Source organism: Peromyscus leucopus, chromosome 1, assembly GCF_004664715.2.
Source record: "Peromyscus leucopus breed LL Stock chromosome 1, UCI_PerLeu_2.1, whole genome shotgun sequence".
In the NCBI taxonomy this organism is placed as follows: domain Eukaryota; kingdom Metazoa; phylum Chordata; class Mammalia; order Rodentia; family Cricetidae; genus Peromyscus; species Peromyscus leucopus.
Genome location: NC_051063.1, coordinates 180,256,525 through 180,279,585, shown reverse-complemented (window position 1 = coordinate 180,279,585; position 23,061 = coordinate 180,256,525). Strand labels below are relative to the sequence as shown.

The window sequence follows — 23,061 nt, the reverse complement described above, 5'->3', positions numbered from 1 at the left end:
GATAGATAGATAGATAGATAGATAGATAGATAGATAGATAGATAGAGATATAGATAGATGATACATTTTTATTTGTGGTGAGAAGTTTGGAAACTGGAGGCTACTTAAGGAACTCTATCATCACAGTTTCTTATCTAGTCATCAAAAGTGTGACTGACCTCACTATAAATATACATCAATATAAAAAATCCTTCTAGAAATTTATCAGTGGAGGAAACAATAAGCGAAACGATGGTGAGATAGTGATGCAATTTGAGATACTAAAAATTAATATACATTTAAATGTTTTCTTCCTGAGTGTACTGATGAGGTTAAATTTGTCTGTTTCAGGTGAAAAGAACATGGTTCCTGAGAACTTGCCAATGGGGATTTTGTTCTTTTCTCAAACTGCTGTTGGGATTCTTGGCAATTGGTCAATTCTTCTTCCTTATATCACATCTGTATTCACTGGGAAAAGTCTGATGCCCAAAGACCAGATTTTAAGGCATTTGACTTTAGCCAATTCCTTGGTTATTATCTCAAGAGTAATTCCTCACATAATGGTACAGCTGGGCTTGGGATATCTCCTGGGTGACCTTTTATGTAAACTCACTCTCTACAGTAATCGAGTGTCTCGGGCCATTTCCCTGCACTGCACCTGCCTCTTGAGTTGCTTCCAAGCAATCACAATCAGCTCCAGCAGCTCCAGGTGGATGAAACTTAAAAACTCAGTCTCAAAGTGCATGGTTCTGTCCTGCTCCCTCAGCTGGCTTGTGCATCCTCTTCTAAACAGCAGAGCAGCTATAGGTGTAATTGGTCCTCATAACAACAATAACGTTACTAAGAAAATCAAGTTGGGGCACTGCTCAGCAATTGTTTTTGGCAATACTGTAACTGTACTACATCTGTCCTTGCTTTGTTTCACTGATGGTCTGTATTTATGTCTCATGATCTGGGCCAGTGTCTTCATGGTGAGCATCCTCTGTAGGCACAAGAGTCAGTTACAGCACATCCACAGTGCACAACACACCCCCAGAGTCTCACCTGAAGACAGAGCCACAAAAACTATCTTGACCCTTGTCTGTACCTTTGTCCTCTCCTACTCAACGTCCTTCATATTAGTTATCTATACTGTGGCATTTGACAATCCAAGGCTGTGGATAATCAACATTTTTACATTCCTAGACACATGCTTCCCCACATTTTGCCCTTTCATCCTCATCCATAATAACAAATCAGCTCCCAAGAATCATTTTCCCTGCTGTAGGAGAAGGTAATTTAACATGGTGACTTGTGTGTTATAATAAAATCAAATATTCTCTCATTCTTTATTGAATTTGGCCTCACACATGACCAAGTGTTATTAAAGAAGTCAGTGACTCTGTAAATTAAGCATTGACAGTTGTTACAGCTATGTAATGCTGGCTAAACAGTTCCGTGATATTAAAATTTCTCTCTGTTTTCATTCCAAAATCTATGAAATTAGGAATCATCATGTACTGAAGAGTATCTTTGCTTCAAGATATCCAATCAGCTGTTGAGGTATGAATTTCTCTGCAGGCACAGGCTGGTCTCTTGTTCTACTGCTTCAACTGAATGAGAGAACAGAAAGGCAAGGAATAATCCAAGATTTCTGGCATATTGAGAATAGCATATTTGTGTGACCAGCTACACTGTATTTGTTCATGTTTTGGCTTCACGGATATTCTGCATCTGATCTTATGATGTGGGTTTGTGGCTCTACTTCCAGGTTCCTCTATGGGAAGAAGAGTCAAGCAATGCCTATTTGCTATGCCCATTGTTTCCTTGACTTCTGACAGAAGCCACACTTCCCAGCCCATCCCAATCCTGCTGTGCACCATTGTCACCTCCTATTCAGTTGCTTGTACCCTAGTATTCCCTATGGCAGCCTATCACAACTCAAGGCTATGGAGATTAACCTCTACATTTTTACAACATGTCTCCATGCTGTCTCATTGTACTCATCAGTGTTCTCCACACTCAATTTTTCCCTGCCATGAGAAAATACATTTTTATCTGTGCCCCAAATTCTGTTGATTCTTGTTCGTTAATATATTCATATGTTCTTTTATTCTTCCTGCAATTCTTAGCCTCATTGTGGGCCAGAAAGTATTAGGTAATGTGATAGTTAATGTTGATAGTCCACTTGACAGGATCTAGAGTCCCAGGAAACAAACATATGGATACATCTTTGAGGGAGTTTCTAAGCTGGGTTAATGGAGGTAGAGGAACCAATCTAATTCTGCACAACCATCAATCCTCTGATTAGATTCCTGGGCTGAATAAGCTAGGGAAAACAAGTTGAGAACTGGCATGCATCTCTCTTTGCTTATCTGTCTAAAGATACCATGTGATCAGCTGCCTCAACCTCCTGATTCCATGATTTCTTCCCTCAAACTGCAAGCTAAAATAAACCCCTCCCACCTTAAGTTGTTTTTGTCAGAATAATGAGAAAATTAACTAAGACAAGTAATTCAATAGCATCCTGAATTATAGTGAGAAAAATCATATGGACCATCATAGAGACTACATCATAAATGGAGTAAAGTTCTGGAGACATTTTTTTCTCTTCACATTGCTGTGACATGAGCGTTACAATGCCTGGTGGCAGATGATGGTAAATAATACAATTTGTGGGAGGCTCTCAACTCAGGCTGCTCCTCCAGGGCTTTCAATATTATGTGGGCATGGGGTAATCATTTTTCTAACTTAGGTGATGATAAGACATGCTTAGGATTTCAACATTGCATATTGCCAGAGACCATGTCAGAGGAGCAGCAGGTGGCAAGTTTGCTTCGGGTGTTTGGCCCACCAGGAAGTAAAGCTCTGATGGGTGAATCTCAACTAGGCAAGGCCCCAAGGATCCCAAGCTTCAGCTCTGGGATCCCCACTGCCTTTAATGTAAAGTGATTATCTCATGGAAATATCCCATTCTACTGGGCATTTTAACCTGTGGATTATTATGAAGATGATTTCCTCTTAAGCTGTACTGTTTAATTGAAGTAATGATTTTATATACTAATGGTGTTAGTTTAATTAGAATTTTGATAAGTAAGGGTTTTAACAGGTGCAGAAAGGGATTATGATAGAGGTTAGTTTAGTGGGGAAATTAATACAGGTAAAGGTAGGATACTGTGTTGTCCCTGTCCCTAGTAGAGCAGGGGCTACAGAAGGTAGAAAATAGGAACAAGGCAGTGTCACACTAATGTGTTTCTCTTGATGAGCCATATAGACTATGGCTTAGGTTAATGATTAAGAAAAACAATTGAGTCCCAGAGGCTAGGCTAGCTCAAGTTCTTTAAATCTTAATATTGAGAGATGTGTTCACAGGTGTCGATGTGCATCATAGCTAAAACAAAGCTTTAAATAATGACTCAAGATTAGGTTAAGATGTTTTTGTTAATGGCTTTGGGATAAAAACATCTTAGGAAACAATGTAAAGTTTAGAAAGACACACTTTTAATAGCTGAGCAAGGGATTCATTGAGGTCAGGGAACAAAAACAATGACAGCCTGGCTGTCATTGCCAGGATGGGTAAGTGATCAAAGGTGATGATTAATTCTTTGTATCCATTTCTGCCCTCAGCTTCCTGATATTGTTTAATAAAAAAACTGTTGATGAATTGGTATGCACCCTGAGGACTTAAAGTCCAAATGACTGATTTTCATATATAAAAGTTTATATTTGTGATCCTTTAAGATTTTTTATGTGATTACTTTTTGAGATAAGTAATAAAATTATCTATCCTTTCCTTGGAACTACAAAATTCAGCCTGGCAATAAAAGAACTGGCTGAGAAAATACCTTGCTGGCTTTCATTTTGTTAATCTATAACAAGTTGGACGTGAATGCACGTGGGTTCTTGGGGATAATTGGCTTTTCATATGTAATACATAAAATGTTTAATCATGTAAGGAAAATGAGAAACATGTTGCTTTTTATCTCTATTCATTACAATTATTCACTTGAAAATTAGATTGTAATCACATTGTAATTTGTTTATTGCTTAAAAGATTTTACTGGAATATATAAGACATAAAAGAAAAGTAAAGATAGAGAGATAATAGAGAGACCCTAAAGGTGTGTGTGTGTGTGTGTGTGTGTGTGTGTGTGTGTGTGTGTGTGTGTTTCCCTTTTTTACTGGATCAGAGAATTAAGTTTTCCCCCCCACTCTCCATCCAGAGAATTAAGTTTAACTCCCTCAGATAGAAAAGTTAATTGAGTGATTAGTCACTGACTCCATGGTTCCCCTCCAATTTCTGAGCTGCTAAAGACTGATCTTACAACAGCAGTATATACATGAGAAATAGGTACGTAACCTTGAGAAGACAAAATCTATTTCTCATCCTCTGAAATAAAGGAAATAAGAATTTAAATAAGCACCATTCTCATTGAAATCAATAGTAATAAACAATTTTACCCAATATAAAAAAAGAAAGATTTATGCAGATCTCATCTAATCATATTTAAGACTATTGAATTACTTTTTCCTTTTTCCACTTCTCCTTTTCAATAATTTATGTTTCTGAGGAAAACTGAACCATGTGTTTGTGTCTGAATAGTTGGATTATATGAAAGAATGGGATGGTTATTGAGATTAATAGGTTCCATGGTTTCACAGATAGTAGAAATCTATATAAAGTATCATTTAGAGAAGAATTTAGTGGAAATTTGAGAACTGTCTATCATAGTCTTGTAAAACAATAATTCTACCACTCTCTCAAGCTAAGAGAGGAGAATTGCTGTCAATCTGAGGCCAGGCTGGACACAATGGTAAGTTTAAGGCTAGCCTGGGCTACCATGTGAGACCCAAGCAACTGAAAACATTTTTTAAAAAACCCACAACCACCACTGACAACAACAAAATCTTTGAGGACTAATAATCAAAAGTTGTACTAGTTCAAAAAAATAGAACTTGGGATGGCCATTGCTCGTGGCTGGCCTCCAGAATGTGACAGAGAAATCAGGTTGTGTTGACCTGGAAGCTTCATTCCTACTGGATAACTTTCACAGTGCAGGGGAGTTCTATCTACACTAACGGAGAAGAAAAGTAATCATTCTGTGTGTGTATTCTCTGCTTTTGACACATTGGTAGTGGAGCTATACAATTTTATACTTATTTTACTTTATTGGCATATGTTATTGTCAGTCCATATCAGTGTTGTAGGATTGTTTCACAATTTTGAGTTCTTCAACACTGTGAACAAGCCATTCTTTGATACCTATTTCTTTCAAATGTTTTCACGAAAAATTTTTACCCATTGTATGGATGTCCCACCAAAAAAAAATGTTTTTTGGGTTAGCATGCAAAATAGCTGGCTTCGTACATATGTATTATTATGTTTTGTTTTCTTCCTGTTCCTGCCCTCCAGTGTCCCTCACTCTCAGCATGGTCTCTTTGTTCCCCCTGTTAGTCCCCAACTTTGCTTTTCCCTCATGGCATTCTCTTTATTTCCCACCAACAAGAAGACCTCCCTTCTCATGATCTTCTCTCTCTGTCTCTTTCTCTGTCTCTGTCTCTGTCTCTCTTTGTATCTCTCTCTCTCTCTCTCTCTCTCTCTCTCTCTCTCTCTCTCTCTCTCTCTCCCTGAGATCCTTTTCCCTCTTTTTCCCTCCACCCCTCACACACACACACTTATTTCTCCCCCTCACCATCTTCCTCTCTCTGTCTCTGTCTCTTTCTCTGTCTCTGTCTCTCTCTGTCTCTGTCTCTCTCTGTCTCTGTCTCTCTCTCTCTGTCTCTCTCTCTCTCTGTCTCTCTCTCTCTCTCTCTCTCTCTCTCTCTCTCTCTCTCTCACACACACACACATACACACACACACACACACACACACACACATACACACAAGTTTTCCAAAAGGGAGAAAATGTTTGGTATTTTAGGCATCATTATGTGTTTTAACTAGTAACTTAACAAGTATTTGGGGAAGTGGGGAGAAACATTTATTACCTTCAAACAGGTTTATCTTGAATACTGTTGGGGATCTCCCCTGGAGCTGCCCTCTCCAGACCCCACCCAAAGAAAGCCCACCAAGCAGCAGCTCCTCCTCTGGAGGATATTTAAAGCCCCCTCCTCAGGAGCAACCTTGTGGTTTCCCCTCATGGTTTCTTCTCTTCCCCTGTGACCACCCAGGAATGCTCTTCCCATTAAAACCTGTACTTTAATTCGGCATGATCTGATTTACTGCATCAGCGAAGTAGCCATGTATCAGGGGTGGCAACCTTTCAAATATTTAACAAAGTCCTAGGCAATAATTCTTAACAATCAAATAGATAGCCTACTTTAATAAAGCGTAAAAGGATCTTCAAAATGCCTGATGAAATAACTAATTCATAATAAAGAGTACATCAAATAAGAAATGTGTTAAATAGTAACATAAAAAAGTTAAAATTTTTATAGAGTTTAGTCAAACCTAAAGATAAATACTAAAATGATTCCCTGCTCTTTTCATTCTCTCACTTTGTTTCCTTACATCTGTCTATCATATCATTTTGAGCAGCATTTTTGTTTTCACTCTCATGCATATATTAAAAAGTGTCATTTTATTGGCCAGACAGTGGTGGCACACACCTTTAATCCCAGCACTCAGGAGGCAAAAGCACATGAATCTCTGTGAATATGAGGCCAGCCTGGTCTACAAAGCGAGTTCCAGGACAGTAAGAGCTGTTTGTTATACAGAGAAACCCTGTCTCAAGAACAAGCAAATAAACAAACAAAAAGTGTTTTTATCACATAAACCAGTCCTAAAATTCCTTTCATCCCTACAGCCCAAACTCTCAGTTTGGCCTGAGTACAGGTCCCTTAGGGGAACTCCTGAGGCTGTCAAAGATTGTCAAATGAAGCTGTGTCTGTGTTCCCTTGACAGTATTCCTAGGGATATATATTGAGACCCATCTTCAAGAATTATTAATGGGTTGCCCTGTCTTTTGACTGATCCACCCTGCTGAACACGGCTTCTGTGCTGCTTTGCTTCTGTTATTCTGAGAATAATCCTAACCAAGGAGGTAAAAGACCTCTCACAGTCACATTTCAAATTTCTAAAGAACAAGGTAGTAGAAGACACTAGAAATTAGAAAACCTTCAGTGGTCATGAATAGGTAGAAAAATACTGTGAAAATGACCCTATTACCAAAATAGAGTTACAGGCTCAATGCAATCCTAATAAAAATCACCACAACACTATTCACAGAAACAGGAAAAAAATCCAGAATTCATATGGAACCACAACAGTTCCTGAGTTAACAAGGTAATCTTGAGCAAAAAGAATGATGCTAGAGGGATTACCATTAAAGACGTAAATTTTTTTCTTTCTTTTTTATTATTAAGAAATTTCTGTTCATTTTACATACCAACCACAGATGCCCCTCTCCTCACTCCCCCAACACTGTCCCCAGCCTTCCTCCCAACCCACTCCCCATTCCCACCTTCTTCAAAGCAAGGACTCCCATGAGGAGTCAGCAGAGCCTGGTACACTCAATTGAGGCAGGTCCAAGCCCCTCCTCCTGCACCAAAGCTGTGCAAGGTGTCCCACCATAGGCGCTGGGTTCCAAAAAGCCCATTATGCACCAGGCAGGGATGGATCCTGATCCCACTGCCAGGGGCTGCTTAAGCAGGTCAAGCTAAACAACTGTCTCACCTATGCAGAAGGCCTAGTCCAGTCCCATGGAGGCTCACAGCCATTGGTCCCATTAGTTTGGTTTGGTTATCTCTGTAGGTTTCCCCACCATGATCTTGATGCCCCTTGCTCATAAAATCGCTCTTTTCTCTCTTCAGCTGGACTCCTGGAGCTCAGCCTGGTGCTTGGCTGTGGATCTCTGCATAAAGATGTCAATCTTACAGAGCTATTTTGAAAAGAAAACAAAAACCAGCATGGTACTGTCACAAAAGCAGATCAATGGTCAATGAACAAGCTAGAAGACCCAAACATGAGGGAAAATTGGTGGCAGGATAAAGAGAAATGGAGAATGGCAAGTTTGCATCACCACAGGCTGTGCTAGAATCTGCATTGAAGGAGTCCTGGCCTTTGGGAATGTTGAAGCCAAAGGAAAGAATGAGACTTCTGTCTCTTCTCCAATGTCCTTCTGGATCTAAGACCTAGAATAAACTGTTTTGAACAGCAAGTTGAGTGACCAAAATCAGCAGCAGTTTCTGTAATAATAGAGTTGTGACAATGATTTCATTTACATTGAAAGTCGTTTCCAAGCTCCTCATGATAATGCTGTGATTAGAAGCTTAGTCCCTCTCCAACAGATGATTCCATTCAATTTTCAAGTAACTGATATTAATTGGTGGCCTTTTTACTGTGGTAAAATATACATAATGCTCAGTCCCGTGCCAGCTCCCCAGCTGTCAGACCAGAGTCCGTGAGTTTCTACCAGCTCAAGTCAGCTGTCTCTGTGGTTTTCCCCATCATGATCTTGACGCACCCCCCCTTACTCCTATAATCTCTCCTCACTCTCTTCAACTTCAACTCTTCAGTGCTTGGCTGTGGGTCTCTGCATCTGCTTCTATCAATCATGGGATGTAGGTTCTGTGATGACAATTAGGGTAGTCACCAATCTGAGTACAGGAGAAGACTAGTTCAGGCACCCTCTCCACTATTGCTAGGAGTCTTATCTGGAGACATCCTTGTGGGTTCCTGGGGATTATCCTAGCACCAGGTTTCTCCCTAACCCCATACTGGCTCACTCTGTCAAGGTATCTCTTTCATCGCTTGCCCTCTCTGTCCCTCCCCAAACTCAGAATGACAGCTGTGTGGCTTGATCTGTTTGTTGCGCCCCTCGAAATGGGACTAGCACCTTTACTGGGTATATGAACTGGCTTTTTAGAGACCATTCCCTATTGTATGTAGCCAAGGCTACACAGTGAAACCCCGTCTCAAAAAACCAAAAAAAAAAAAAAAAAAAAAAAAAACCAACAACAACAACAAAAAAAAACTTTACTATTCAACTCAGTTATTTCTTGTTGTGCTGGCATGTACACAATAATTCCAGCTCTCCAGAGAAAAAAACAGGAGTATCAGGAGTTCAAGGGCTGGAGGGCTGTGATGAGTCTACGGTAAAATGAATGTACTTAAAGCAACTCAGTTTGAACAAAATTGGCTAAGTACTACATTTCATGTTTTTTTTAATTAAATTTTTTTCATTTTACCTACCAACCACTGTTCTCTCTCCCTCCCCTTCTCCCATCCCCCCAACTTCTCCTCATCCCATCCCCCCATTCACTCCTCATAGGGGGAAAGTCCCCCCTTGGGTAGTCAACACAGGCTGGCATACCATATTGGGGCAGGACCAAGCCACTACCCCCTGAATCAAGTGTTTTGAGACAGGGTTTCTCTGTGTAACCCTGGCTGTCCTGGAACTCACTCAGTAGACCTGGCTGGCCTCGAACTCAGAGATCCACCTGCCTCTGCCTCCCGAGTGCTGGGATTAAAGGTATGTGCCACCACTGTCCAACAAATGGTAAGGTTTTTAAAAGCAGTGTTTTATGTAGCCTAGGCTGAGATCTAACTGACTAAGTAGCAGAGGATGTACTTGACCTCAAAATCCAATGGCCTTAGTCTTCAGAGTGTGAATATCAGAGATTTGTATGGTAATTGCATGAGATTTAAAAAAACTGAATAGGCATTTGTTTAGGTTTACATGATAATCTAACAAGAAGAATGAAACAATAATTATCATTTTAATAATATCAAATCTCAAAGTTTTTACAGAGAAACAAGCACAATAACAAGCATGTATACCTAAAAATATCAAGAGAAAGTAATTACACTAAAGTTGACATGTCATGGAGGGAACTCAAACCCCAGAGACCACAGTTGGACTGTTTGTTTTCTTTGTCCAAAAGAAAGAGCAGAAATGAGGGACACACATATTACTGAAACTGAACACAATGGGGCTGAGTGTGGGGAAGCTCAATGACATCAGCACAGAGGTGTTTAGCAGCCAATGGCTTGGGGTCACAGTCTGGGTTATCCAAAGTGATAGGATGGACGCCAAAGAATAAAAGGAGAGAAACATGGTCACCAGGATCAGGATGGTTCGTGTGGCTCTGTCCTCATGGGAAGGCCTTTGGGAGAGGCTGTGGCTATGGATGTGCTGGACTTGATGCTTGTGTTTATGCAGGACAAGGACCATGGAACCACTGGCCCAGGCCATGAGGACCAGACACATAATATCACTTAAGGACAGAATCACTCCCGCTAGTAAGAAAGTCGGTCTATCAGGAAAGGTTGAGGAGCAGTATCTGTGTATTCCTTTAGCACTCAAGTTTTTGCTATTCTTTGGACCACCTGCAATCATAGTAACATGGAAGTTGAGCAGGAGGTGCAGAGTCCAGCAAAGGAAACAGCAAGTACCAATACATTTTGAGGATCTAATTCTGAGGTTCAGCCACCCAGAAGTATTGGGGTGAAGCTTAATGGCCTGAAAGCCACTAAGGAGGGAGGTGGTACTGAGGGAGGCCCCTCTGGCTACTCTGTGAAAATAGAGGGTAATTTTGCACCCAGCCTCCCCCAGGAAAGATATCAACCCAAAAGTGGCCACTGTCTGAGGGATCCCTTTGGAGAAAAGAACCAGAGTGTTCGATATGACCAGCTGATTGACAATCAAGTTAGTGGGTCTCAGTACTTGTGCAGTAAACAATGGGAAGTTATACTGATGAAAGAGGAAGGAATTGGCAAGGATTCCAGCAGTGGTCTGAATGAGGAACATCATTCCCCAGTTTAAGTTAATGGAAACTAATGCATCCATTGCCAAGAGGGGCTGGGATTTTCCTTTATTTGAATCGGGGAAATTTGGATATGTACTGCTACTTGTGGTTGTTTGAATGAAAAATGTCCTTCATAGATTATGGTATTTTTACAGTTTCTCCCAATTAGTGAAGCTGTTTGGGAAGCTTATGGAACCTTTGGGAGGTGGAGACTTACTGGATGAAGTCCATCACTGGGAGGGAGAGAGCCAACTTTGTGGATAGACTGGCCCTTCTTGCTGTTCTCTCTCTTCTTCCTGTGTGTATAAACATGTAATCAACCATTTTCCTTCTCCTCCCTTCATGCTTTCCTCTGACTGTTACCCTGACTCCACTCTCCACCCCATGACAGACTTACGTTCTGGAATATTACTCTACATTGTGTGAAGATCTGTCACTCTGATTGGTTTAATAAAAAGCTAAATGGCCAAATATCTAGGCAGCATTTTTAGGGCAGAGAGAATGCTTGGAAGAAGAAGGCATAGTCACCAGCTGGGCATGGAGGAAGTATGACATGAAGGAGGTGAGGTAACAAGCCATGAGTCATGTGGCAGGAAGTAAATTAATAGAAATAGGTTAATTTAAGAAATAGTGAGAAGCAAGCCTAAGCTGTTGATGGAAATTTCATAGTTAATAAGAAGTCTCTGTGTGGTTATTTGGGAGCTGGCAGGTGGGACAGAGAAAGACTTGCTGCAAATGATTTCCAAGTTCCAGGCCTGCATTTTTATATAAGACCCGAGAAACCTTAAAATCAAAAGATTACAAACACACAAGAATGGGGACATATGGGGCTTCCTAATACTGCATTCTCTCGGGTGGGCAACAGTACAGACACATATCTCCCAGCCATCCTCTGCTGGCTTGAGCTGCCATCTTACCATGAGCTAAAAACTATGTGGCAGGTTAAGATTTTTCTCATGAAAACAGAAAAGGTTACAGATATGCAGTAAATCAGGTTCAGGTTAAAAAAAACTCTAAACAGGTTGCAGCATGTTTAATATTATGTGCAGTCTTAAAAAAATAAGAAAAAGAGTATATTGACAATCATAAAAATAAATAAGTAAATGAATAGTTAAATAAAGTCTTTAAAGAAAGAATGAAGTAATAAAAAAGAATAAGTCATGTAGAGATGAGAAATATACAGAGAGTTTGAGTCTTGTATGTTATTGTGTTATCTTTGAATTTTTTATTGCTAATGAACAAATAATAGCTGCTGGCAGGCATTGGATTATAGAAACTGCTGAATTAAGGCAACCTATATATTTTAAAAATGTCTTAGCTTCAAAATGAAAGTCAAAATATATGTTGGGTTGGAAAAGAGGTTATGCTTTTGTTTCCACAGAAAATGAAAGGCTGTAGATCCATTCAAGATTAAAGAGGATCAAATTTGGTCAGGAAAGAGCCCTTGAAAATCCTGGCTATACACATAAGAAATAAACTTAGAAAAACTACAAGATATGTGATGAATAGTTTACCTGCTCAAACATAAAATGAAAAAATCATCTTTGGCTGGCTTGTGTATAACACACTGTATATACTTGTATTAATGCAGGTATGTCTGTTACCTTTAAAAGTTTATATGTTTTCGGTTCAAGAGAACCAGACACCAGTGAAAATGGGTGACCCTGGTGATCCAGGCTCTCAGAGTGCCTCTCTCACAGATTCTTCAGAGTTCTCTACCTGAAGAACAGCTTCAAGGCCACTGGCTGAGATGATCCAGCCTCACAGAATATTCTAGCCAAGACATGACCATTGTTCTAAAACTTTCAGAGTCCCTGAAAGGTTCCATCATCCCCAGACAACAGGAAGCAGTCTGGAGAATACAACACCCATATTCCCAAGAGATAGGGTACATTGTTTGGTTATTTGGTGAGTTATGGATGTTTGTGAATGTTTAGAGGGCATATAAAACTTTAATATAAGATAAAAGACAACTATTAACCTCAAATATTTTACATTGGTATGGATTTTGGTATATTGATACAAATTTAAAGTAATTTTTGTTATACTAAATGTCTATTTCTACTCCTATTTGGGGTATTGTGCTTATGCAGCTCATTTAAATATGTAAAGTATAATTAAGAAGTGCAGGTTAGCAGTTAGTCATCTATAATAATCAAACCTCTAGTCCTAGTAGGTATGTTTTCAAGGCTAAACAGATTTATTTAGACAGATAAATGGTCTTCAAACACTACAAAGACCTACAGAATATGGAATTTTAGATGTTTAATAACATAGGGCTTTTCCTGACAGAGAGTCATGTCTGTCCTGTGAGCACCAGTCTACTTCATAAAAGGATGATGGGTATCAAAGAAACTCCATATGGAGTTTGCTTTCATTGTGGCAAGGTTGGCCACTGATCAAAGAAACTGCTCTTGCCTTGACTGCTGATAGTATGCTATACAAACTGAACAAGCAGGACATAAAAGCAAAAGATTGTCAAGCTTTACCAAGATAAGATGGAACAGTCCTTCAAAATTCCTACTTCATAGAAAAGTCTGCCAGACATTCTGCAGGACACACAGGAAAACAATTGCTGAACTTTGCCAAGACTAGGTGGGCAACCCTTCTAAACTCTTGCTTCATAGAAGAGTCTGCCAGATATTCTAGGCCTGTAGGCCTAAAATGGATGCCCAAACACTGCAGAGGAACCTTGTCCAGGCAGCCAGGTACATGTCATTTCTATAGGTTTGGAAGGAGTTTGCACTGTACTTCCTGTTTACTCAGATAATATTATATCCTTCTGCAGTCTTAATGGAGTTGAAGACTAGGTAGTTATACTTGCAGTTTTTCTTAGGTATGATAAAAGGTAAATTAAGTGTAGAGCTTTAGACTCATCAAGATAGAATAAATAATGGAGTATTTTCTCCAAATATGGCAAAGACAAATGGACTGCACATTGTAAATGTAGTTCTTACCTGATAATTGTTCTTATTGTTTATAGTTTTATTATGTGAGAGTTAAAAATCCTTTCTTTTTTTATTTAGACAGAAAGGAGGAAATGTTGTGAAATATTCCTTTACACTGTGTGAAGATATGTCATTGTGATTGGTTTAATGAAAAGCTAAACAGCCAATAGCTAGGCAGGATTTTCAGGGCAGAGGGAATGCTGGAAAGAAGAAGGCAGAGTTTCCAACTGGGTGTGGAGGAGGCATGGCATGTAGGAGATGAGGTAAGAAGCCATGTGCTGTTGCAGCAAGTAAATTAATAGAAATGGGTTAATTCAAGTTATAAGAGCTAAGTAAAAACAAGCCTAAATTGTTGGCCGAGCATTCATAATAAATAAGTCTTCATGTGGTTATTTGGGAACTGGCAAGTAGGACAGAGAAAGACTTGCTACAGACTCAGCTTCTCTGGACCTACAAGACAAAATAAACATTTTTCTCCTCTAAATTGCATTGTAATGATATTTTATCACAGCAAACAGAAAAATAACTAATATGCTGCTTTAAGACAATTAGAAATGACTTTTCTCACAAAATACATTTTAAATGTGAATTAAGAACATACCATTTAAGCCGGGCGGTGGTGGCGCATGCCTTTAATCCCAGCACTCGGGAGGCAGAGGCAGGTGGATCTCTGTGAGTTCAAGGCCAGCCTGGTCTACCAAGTGAGTTCCAGGAAAGGCACAAAGCTACACAAAGAAACCCTGTCTTGAAAAAAAAAAGAAGAACATACCATTTAAACGAGGTGGTGGTGGTGTGGTGGTGGTGGTGGTGGTGGTGGTGGTGGTGGTGGTGGTGGTGCACACCTTTAATCTCAGCACTCCAGGACAGAGGCAGGTGGATCTGTGAGTTCAGAGCCTACCCAGTCTATAGAGCAAGATCCAGGACAGGCTCCAAAACTACACAGAGAAATCCTGTCTCAGAAAGAAAAAAAAAACATCATTTGTAAATGCACACGGTCTTCTTACAGCATTATTTATAACCACCACAAAAACTGGAAGCTCTCCACCTTGGTCACTGAAAGATTGAATGAACTGGCATTGCCTGGTGAGGAGACCTTGTTTGCTGCTTCCCTTTGAGGAAATACAATTGTTTACAAAACCAAGAAAGCATGGACTGCAGGTATGCACCTCTATTTGTGTATCTTTAAAAGATCAGGATAAACTAGAGTCTCTAAAACTAGTTCTTACGAGAAGTGACTGCTCTTGCAGAGAATCTGTGTTTGATTTCCAGTACACACATGGTGTCTCACAACTACCTGCAACTCCAGCTCCAGGGGATGCAATGTCCTTGACCTCCATGAGCTCCTGAATGTATGTGGTGCACATAAACTCATGCAGGTAAACATGCATCACACAAATAAAAAATAATAATTTTAAGTAAAATTATCCTGTGTGTGAGCCTCTAAACAATGCAAAGAAGACAACACAAAGCCAGGTCACCACAGCCTATCTTACTTCTTGTTTAGATTAGAAGTATATTTGGGGGGAATGGGGAGATGGATCAGAAGGCAAAGGTCTTGCTGCCAAGCCTGAAGTTTATTCTATGGGATCCATAGAGTGAAAAAAAGAGAACAAATTCCTGTAAGTTTTCTTCTGACCTCCACATTCAAAACATGGCACATACATACGTACACACATGAACACAAATACACTTAAAATATAAAAGTGGGACTGGACTGATTGCTCAGTGGTTAAGAGCACGTCATGCTCAGCCAGAGGATCTGGGTTCAGTTCCCAGGACTCACTTTAGGCAGTCCACAACATCATGTAACTTAAGCTGTTAGGGATCCAATGCACTCTTCTGATTTCATAGGCACTGCACCAAACCACACACAGATGCACACAAATGAACACAAACAAAAATTCAAAGAAATAAGTATATTAATATGCAAATAGTAATTTTTTCTTAAACATATGTAATACTAAAATTTGTGTGAAATGTAACTCATAAATCTAAAGGTTAATCTTAAAAAATAACCAGCCAGGCATGATCAAGAGTACCATTAATCTCACCACTGAGGAGGCAAAGGCAGTGAATCTCTGAGATAGAGACTAGCCTGGGCTATACAGTAACTTCTGGCTATCCAAGGTCATACAGTGAGTCCCTGTCTCAAAATAAATGAACTATTAAAGGAGCAAGCATGCCCACCAAAAAAGAAGATGATAGAAACATCACCTAAAATGTAATGTTTTTTTCCCAAATTCACCTTCATCAAAACAACACTGAAAGAGGCCATTTAATGTGAAGGAGAGTAGTAATGAGGGAACATAGGATGGTTGGGAGGGAGGAAAGGAAGGGGAAAATATGTTAATTAAATGATAATAGCAACAACAAGTTAAAGAAAAAGAACTATAACTAGAGACAGAGGAGACAGGTCAGCAGTTAAGAACACTGTTGTCCCTGCAGAGGTCACATCCTCAGCTCCTGAACCCAAACAGTGGGTCACAACAGGCCAGAGATTAGTTCCAGAGGCTCCAGTGACCTCTTCTAACATCCGTAAAAATTCAGAACATACATGGTACACAGACATACATGCAGGCAAAACACTCATACATGTGAAGTAAAATCAATAAATCCAAAATTTTCAAAATCAATATCTTTGTAAGAAATTTTCATGTGTTCAAAAATTGCTACTATTATACTAATACCTTACATAACAGTCATTAGGTTTTGGAAAATACTACAATCTGGATAAAGGACAGAGGAGATAAAGTAGGAAATGCTAAACAATAAAACATGATGCTTGTAACAGAATTTCTTAAAGGGCTAAGCATGTGGCTCAATGTTAAAATGCTTATCCAGCATGTACAAGACTTCAGTATCAATTCCTGGTATTGCAAAGGAAACCTATTCCTCATAAGTAAAACAACATTATTTCCATTGTTACCAACAATTGGGTAAAAGTGTAGGATGAGAAGGAAAAGAACACTCAAGTGTCTCAAGTGTGTGCACAAAAATCTTGTCATGCTATCCTGAGGAATGAAGTCCGGGCACTAGAATAACACACCAAAACAAGACACTGTCTCAATCCCAGACCTGCTAAGATGCCAGATCTTAGCTACCAGTTAACAACTGAAGTCATTCCTTGAAAGACAAATGGCTTCCTCCTTTTCTGTGTTTAAATGTTCCCTGTGGACACACAAGTAAGAAATAAGCTGGACATATCTTAATTCTAGAATAAGGACAGGAAAATGCTCCTTCTCAAGTCTGCCGGTCCAGAGCAAACTCTGTTTCCATTGCCTGGACACTGGATTGGGTGACAGCCTTGGAATCTCATTGGGCAGGAGATAGGTTCAGGGGATCGAGGGCTATCAAGGCGCTGCCACTCTGGTGACATGTTAGAGTCACAGGTAATGTATCTAAGGACTGTAATTCTTCCTGCCCCAGAATCCTGGAAATGTGTTAGTCAATTTTTAATGACATTTTTTATCACATTTGTGAAAGGGTCCATAAAAAGAAATTAATGACATAATACGATTCATCCTGCAGCTAAAGGCTAGTAAGAAAAAGAGAGTGTATTGTTGTGTGGATCTTACAGAAAACACTGAGAGGCATGTTCACAGATCCAACTGAAGACAGCATGCTGCCACAAAAGTTTTAGTTAGCCTAGCTAGCCATGCACACATGTAGGCTAAAATAAGTGAATCATATGAGCTCACAGGTTCCTGGTCAGTTCTGGACAACATTCCTAGAATGTGTCTCAAAAATTTTGTGGTTCTACATCATATTTCTTGAAACATTTCCAGAGGAAAAAAATCTATCAGAAAACAAGGAGACAACTTACCAAGTGTGTTCGCTGGGGCAGTAGCCACCTCAGTCACACACAGGGTGTGTGCACAGGAGGGCATTTTATCCCTGAGATAAAGGCTTGGCACACAGTGAGGTCATCCTCCTGGGAGGTGATTATCATTTCACCCTTCAGTGCAGTGACAGAGTCTGCATGGAGATTAGGAATCATCTCAGAAAAACATCTGCACCGTGTTCAAATCCCTGAAAGGGATTAGAGTAATTAGTGATGGATCCAGGCAGGGCAGGGGGATTCCGGAGGAAAACACCGGCTGAGATGGCTGAAAAACACCAAGTGAAAAAGACAAGGGAGATGAGGCCACTGAGGTTAGGAAGTGAGAGTAAGTTGGGCTGTGTAGTCTACCAACTTTAGGGCTTTACTTCTTATGTGATTATTTTTCAGTCCTGTGAAATCTACACCATGAATACCTAGAAGGGGAAGATGAGAACCAGTGGGTAAGAGTGAGCTGCTGAGTATGACAATTGATCTTAACCAAAAAGACAAGAAGTGATGGTCTGACTGTCAGAAGTGAATTTGGAGAAACTTTCATCCACAGCTTCTACGGGCGTGATTAGACACCTAATGTGTGTCTCATTGTCGCTTTGGGTTTACAAGATGCAGCAAGAAAAAGACTGGCACCAGGGAGATGGCTCACCAGATAAAGCAACTTGCCTCCAAGACTGAGAACCTTGGTTTACTCCCTGGGACCTGTTGAGTCAAAGGCAAGAACAGACTCACACAAGTTGCACTTTGATTTCCACACATGTGGCATATGTACACACACAGAAAATAAATAAGCAACTACATAAATAAATAAAGATTTAAAAGCTGGCAAAGAGTCTGCCTCCTTTTTTGTGGATAGCACGGTCAAGAAAAATGGAAAAATGACAAATGATAAACAAGATATTCAAAGTGTTGTAGGACAGTAAGTGCTTTACGTGGAAAGAAAGCGTCAAGTTAGAGGGGCAAGGAGGACATGGAGAAAGACTGCAGTATAAAATGGGTGGTAATGAGGAGCCTCTTTGAGCAGCAAAAGTTTCTAGCCAGAAGAGGACATTGGGCCACCAGTTGGAGTTCCAGGAACTGTGAGCTGCCTGGTGTAGGTGCTAGGGGCTAAACTCAAATCCTCAGACAGAGCAACAGTGGGATAGTAAAGTCATTCATTGTCATTGTGAGAGAGTCAACACATGGTATAAGCTGTAGTAGTGTTTCTTTTATGAACTAGATGCCCTTGTGTTTGGTGTAGACATGTTCAGATTCCTTATATCCTTTTGGTGGATTTTTTTCCTTTAATAAGTATGTAGTGTCTTTCCCTATCTGTTCTGATTAGTTTTGGTTTAAAGTCTACTTTGCCAGATATTAAAATAGCTATACCTGCTTGCTTCTTGATTTCATTTTCTTGGAATAACTTTTTCCAGCCTTTTAAACTAAGATGATGTCTATCCTTGATGGAGTAATGTGTTTCTTGGATGCAGCAAAAAGATGAATCATGCTTTCTCACCCAACATTTTAATCATGTCTTTGGGAAGAGAGTTGAGACTATTAATATTGGGAGTTATAAATTCACAGTGTTGATTCATTCATGTTTTTGCTATTGTGGTATGAGATTTCTTCCCCTCTTTTGATTAACTTCTTGGATTGTCTAGTCCTTGTGTCCTCTTGGCTACAGTTAACCTCTTCAGATTGAATTTTTCCTTCTAGTGCCTCCTGTAGAACTAGAATGGTGGAAGAAATACTTAGATTTTTTTTAAAATCATGAAACGTTTTTCTGTCTCTGTTATAGTGATTGATAGTTTTTCTGGGTATAGTAATCTGGACTGGCATCTGTGGTCTCTTAGAGCTTGTAGGACTTTTTCAAGGGGCTGACACTATACTTGTGACAAACCAGCAATCTAGTCCACAAACATTATGAAATGATGTTCAGTACTGCTGAGGGAAATCCTTTCTTCTAAAATGGTGATGTTTCTCTGTGAATAGTATTTACTTACTAAATTGACACCGCTGCCAACATGGTGCTCCAATGTCAGAATTCCAGCACGCCACATGAACACTGAGAAGAGTCTGGATCCCATGATCTGTTCTCCCTGCTGAAAAGTGATAGTTTCACCAGTAAGAACAGTAGCAGCATAGACAACAAGTACTGGAGAGTATCTCTGGAAAACAGTTGTCTACTGAGTGAGTTAGTTATTAGCTTCAAGGTTTGTCTAGAGAGAATGACACAAATGTCAAGGAAAGTATCTGAGAACCCTAAGAACAGGAGTCTCAGCTAGAGAACAAAATCTCATGTGAGAGAATCTGGTTCAGCTCCATGTATGCTTGAAACTGGAATAAAATCCAGCTTATATGTGATCACCTTGTGATATTTATCCTCATTTTTTCCCTTTTATTAAACATGTTTTTTTCTCACATACTATATCCTCATTATAATTTCCCCTCTCACTACTCCTACAAGTTCTTCATCCTTCCCCTTCCTTCCAGATCCATCCCAGATTCTCTGGGTCTTGCACCCTTTCCACCTCCTCTTCTGTATGGTTCTATAGGCCCTGAACAGAAGAATTTAATGGAGACATCACATTTAATGACAAGTATTCCAAAGTTTCTCACTCTCACTCTCTCATTAGAAAACACACAGGCTACTAAGGGATAATAGTAAAAAAATATATAGCAAAATAAAATGTAACAATAAGGAAAGCCAAAAACTGTTGCATTGGGCTTGGACGAGACAAACAGAAGACAAAGAGCCTGAGAGAAGGCATGGGAATTAGAGACACACTGTTCACACACTCGGGAATGCTATTTTAAAAAAAAAACACTAAACTGGAAACCATAAAATACACCAAGAAGAGCTGGTACAGATCTATGCAACCCTATGCATGTTGCTTCAGTATATGAGTTCATATGAATCTTCATCATGTTGATTTAGAGAACATTGTTTCCTTTGTGTTCTCCATCCCCTCTGGGTCGTACACTCCTCTCATCTCCTATTCTGCATGGTTCCCTGGTCCCTGAACAGAAGAATTTAATGGAGACATCACATTTAGGGTTGAATGATCTAAGGTCTCTCACTCCCCATATAATATCTGGCTGTGGGTCTCTGTATTTGTTCCTATCTGCTGCAGAAGGAAGCTTCTCTCATGATGGCTGACCAAGGCATTGACTGATGAGTATAGCAGAATATCATGAGGAGTCATTTTATTGTTACTTTTTTTAGAAAAGTAGTATTTGGTTTTACCCTAGGTTCCTAGGCTATATAGCTTCTGATTCTGGAGCATCCAATAAGTGCTGCGTACTGATTCCATATCATGGAATGGGCCTTAAGTCAAATTAGATTAGTTAATTGGTTGCTCCCACAGCTTTGTGCCATAATTGCCCTACTATATCTTAAAGGGAGGACACCATTGTAGCTCAAAGGGTTTGTGCTGGGTTGGTGTGCTTCTCTTTTGATAGCATATACAGTACTTTCCTGTATCAAAGATGCTGGAAAGTAGGGGTGAGGGCTCTGTGTAGGCACCAGTTCAGCTTCTCAATGTTCAATGAGTTGTGTGGGGGTTGTCCTCTATTCCACTACCCCCAACCATCCATAAGTACATGTTCTATTTCCCTTCCTAATGAGATCTATCTTTACCCACTAGTCCATTACTATACAAAGCCTCTGTGATGCTACTAGGTGTAGCTTGGTTATCACTGACTTAACAGCTAATATCCACATATAAACAAACACGTGCCATATTTATCTTTCTGCATCTTGGATACCTCACTCAGGGTGGTTTTTTCTAGTTCCATCAATTTACATATGAAATTTATGATGTCATTTTTTAACAAAGTAACTCCATTATATAAATGAATCACATTTTCTTTACCCATTCTTTTGTTAAGGTACATCTAGATTGTTTCCAATTTCTGGCTATGATTATTAGAGCAGCAATGAGCACGGTTGAGCCAGTGTCTCTGTAGTAAGATGAAGCATCCTTTTAGTATATTCTCAAGAGCGGCGTAACTGGATTTTGGAGTACATTGATAACCATCTTCCTGAGGAACTGCCACACTGATTTCCATAGTGGCTATGCAAGTTTGAGCTCCCACCAGCAATGCATGAGTGTTCCCCTTGCTCCACATCCTCTCCAGGATGAGCTGTCACTTGTTTTGTTGAACATAGCCATTCTGACAGGTGTAAAAGGAAGTTTCAAAGTCGTTTTGATTTGCATTTCCCTGATGGCTAAGGATGTTGAACATTTCTTTAAGTGCTTCTCAGCCATTTGAATGTCCTCATTGGAGAACTGTTTAGCTCTGTATGTCTGTTTTTGTGCTAATCCCATGTTGTTTTTTTATTACAATAGCTTAGTATTGCAACTTGAAATTGGGAATAGTGATAATTCCTGAAGTTCTTTTATTGTTCAGGATTTATCATAGCTAACCTGGGTTTTTGTGTTTCCATATGAAGCTGAAAATTGTCCTTTAAAGATATGTAAAGAATTGTGTTGGAATTTTTATAAGGATTACATTGAATCTATAGATTGGTTTTGGTAGGATAGCCATTTTTACTATGGTAATCCTGTCAACCCACGAACATAGGAGATCTTTCCATCTTTTGATATCTTCTTCAATTCCTTTCTTTCAAGACTTGAAGAACAATTTTTGTCATGCAAGTCTTTCACTTGCTTGATTAGAGTTACCCCCAAGGTATTTTATATTGTTTGTGGCTATTGTAAAAGACTTTGTTTCCCTGATTTCTTTCTCAGCATTTGTCATTTGTATACAGGAGGGCTACTGATTTTTGTGAGATAACTCCGTATCTAGCTACTTTGCTGAAAGTGATTATCAGCTGTAAAAGTTTCCCACTGGAATATTTTAGGGTCACTTATGTATACTATCATATCATCTACAAATGAAGATACTGTGACTTCTTCCTTTACAATTTATATCCCTTTGACCAACTTCAGTTGCCTATTGTTCTAGCTAAGATTTCAATTACTATATAGAATAGATAGTGGACATCCTTGTCTTGTTCCTGATTTTAATAAAACTTCTTTGAGTTTCTCTCCATTTAAATTAATATTGACTATAGGCTTACTATAAACTGCTTTACTATGTTGATGCATGTCCCTTGTATCCCTAATCTCTCCCAGACTTTTATCATGGAGATGTGTTGGATTTTGTCAAAGACCTTTTCTGCATCTAATGAAACAATAGTGTCATTTTTCTTTTTCATTTTGTTTATATGGCGGATTATATTTATCGATTTACATATGTTGAACAATTTCTGCATCTCTGAGATGAAGTCTACTTGATCACAGTGGATGATCTTTTGAATGTGTTCTTGGATTTGGTTTGCAAACATTTTATTAAGAATTTGGCATCTGCCGGGTGGTGGTGGCGCACGCCTTTAATCCCAGCACTCGGGAGGTAGAGGCAGGAGGACCTCTGTGAGTTCGAGGCCGGCCTGGGCTACCAAGTGAGTCCCAGGAAAGGCGCAAAGCTATACAGAGAAACCCTATCTCCAAAAAAAAAAAAAAAAAGAATTTGGCATAAGGGAAATTGGTCTGTAATTCTCTTTCTTTGTTGGGTCTTGATGTGGTT

General features: G+C 39.5%; 1 protein-coding gene across 1 annotated transcript; it reads left to right on the top strand.

Moving 5' to 3' along the window:
• The first annotated feature begins 305 nt into the window (after positions 1 to 305).
• LOC114703929 (vomeronasal type-1 receptor 4-like) lies at positions 306 to 1,256 on the top strand. The gene has a single exon (XM_028884977.1). It carries the CDS (start codon positions 306 to 308, stop codon positions 1,254 to 1,256), a length of 951 nt encoding a protein of 316 aa, XP_028740810.1.
• Positions 1,257 to 23,061: the final 21,805 nt, after the last annotated feature.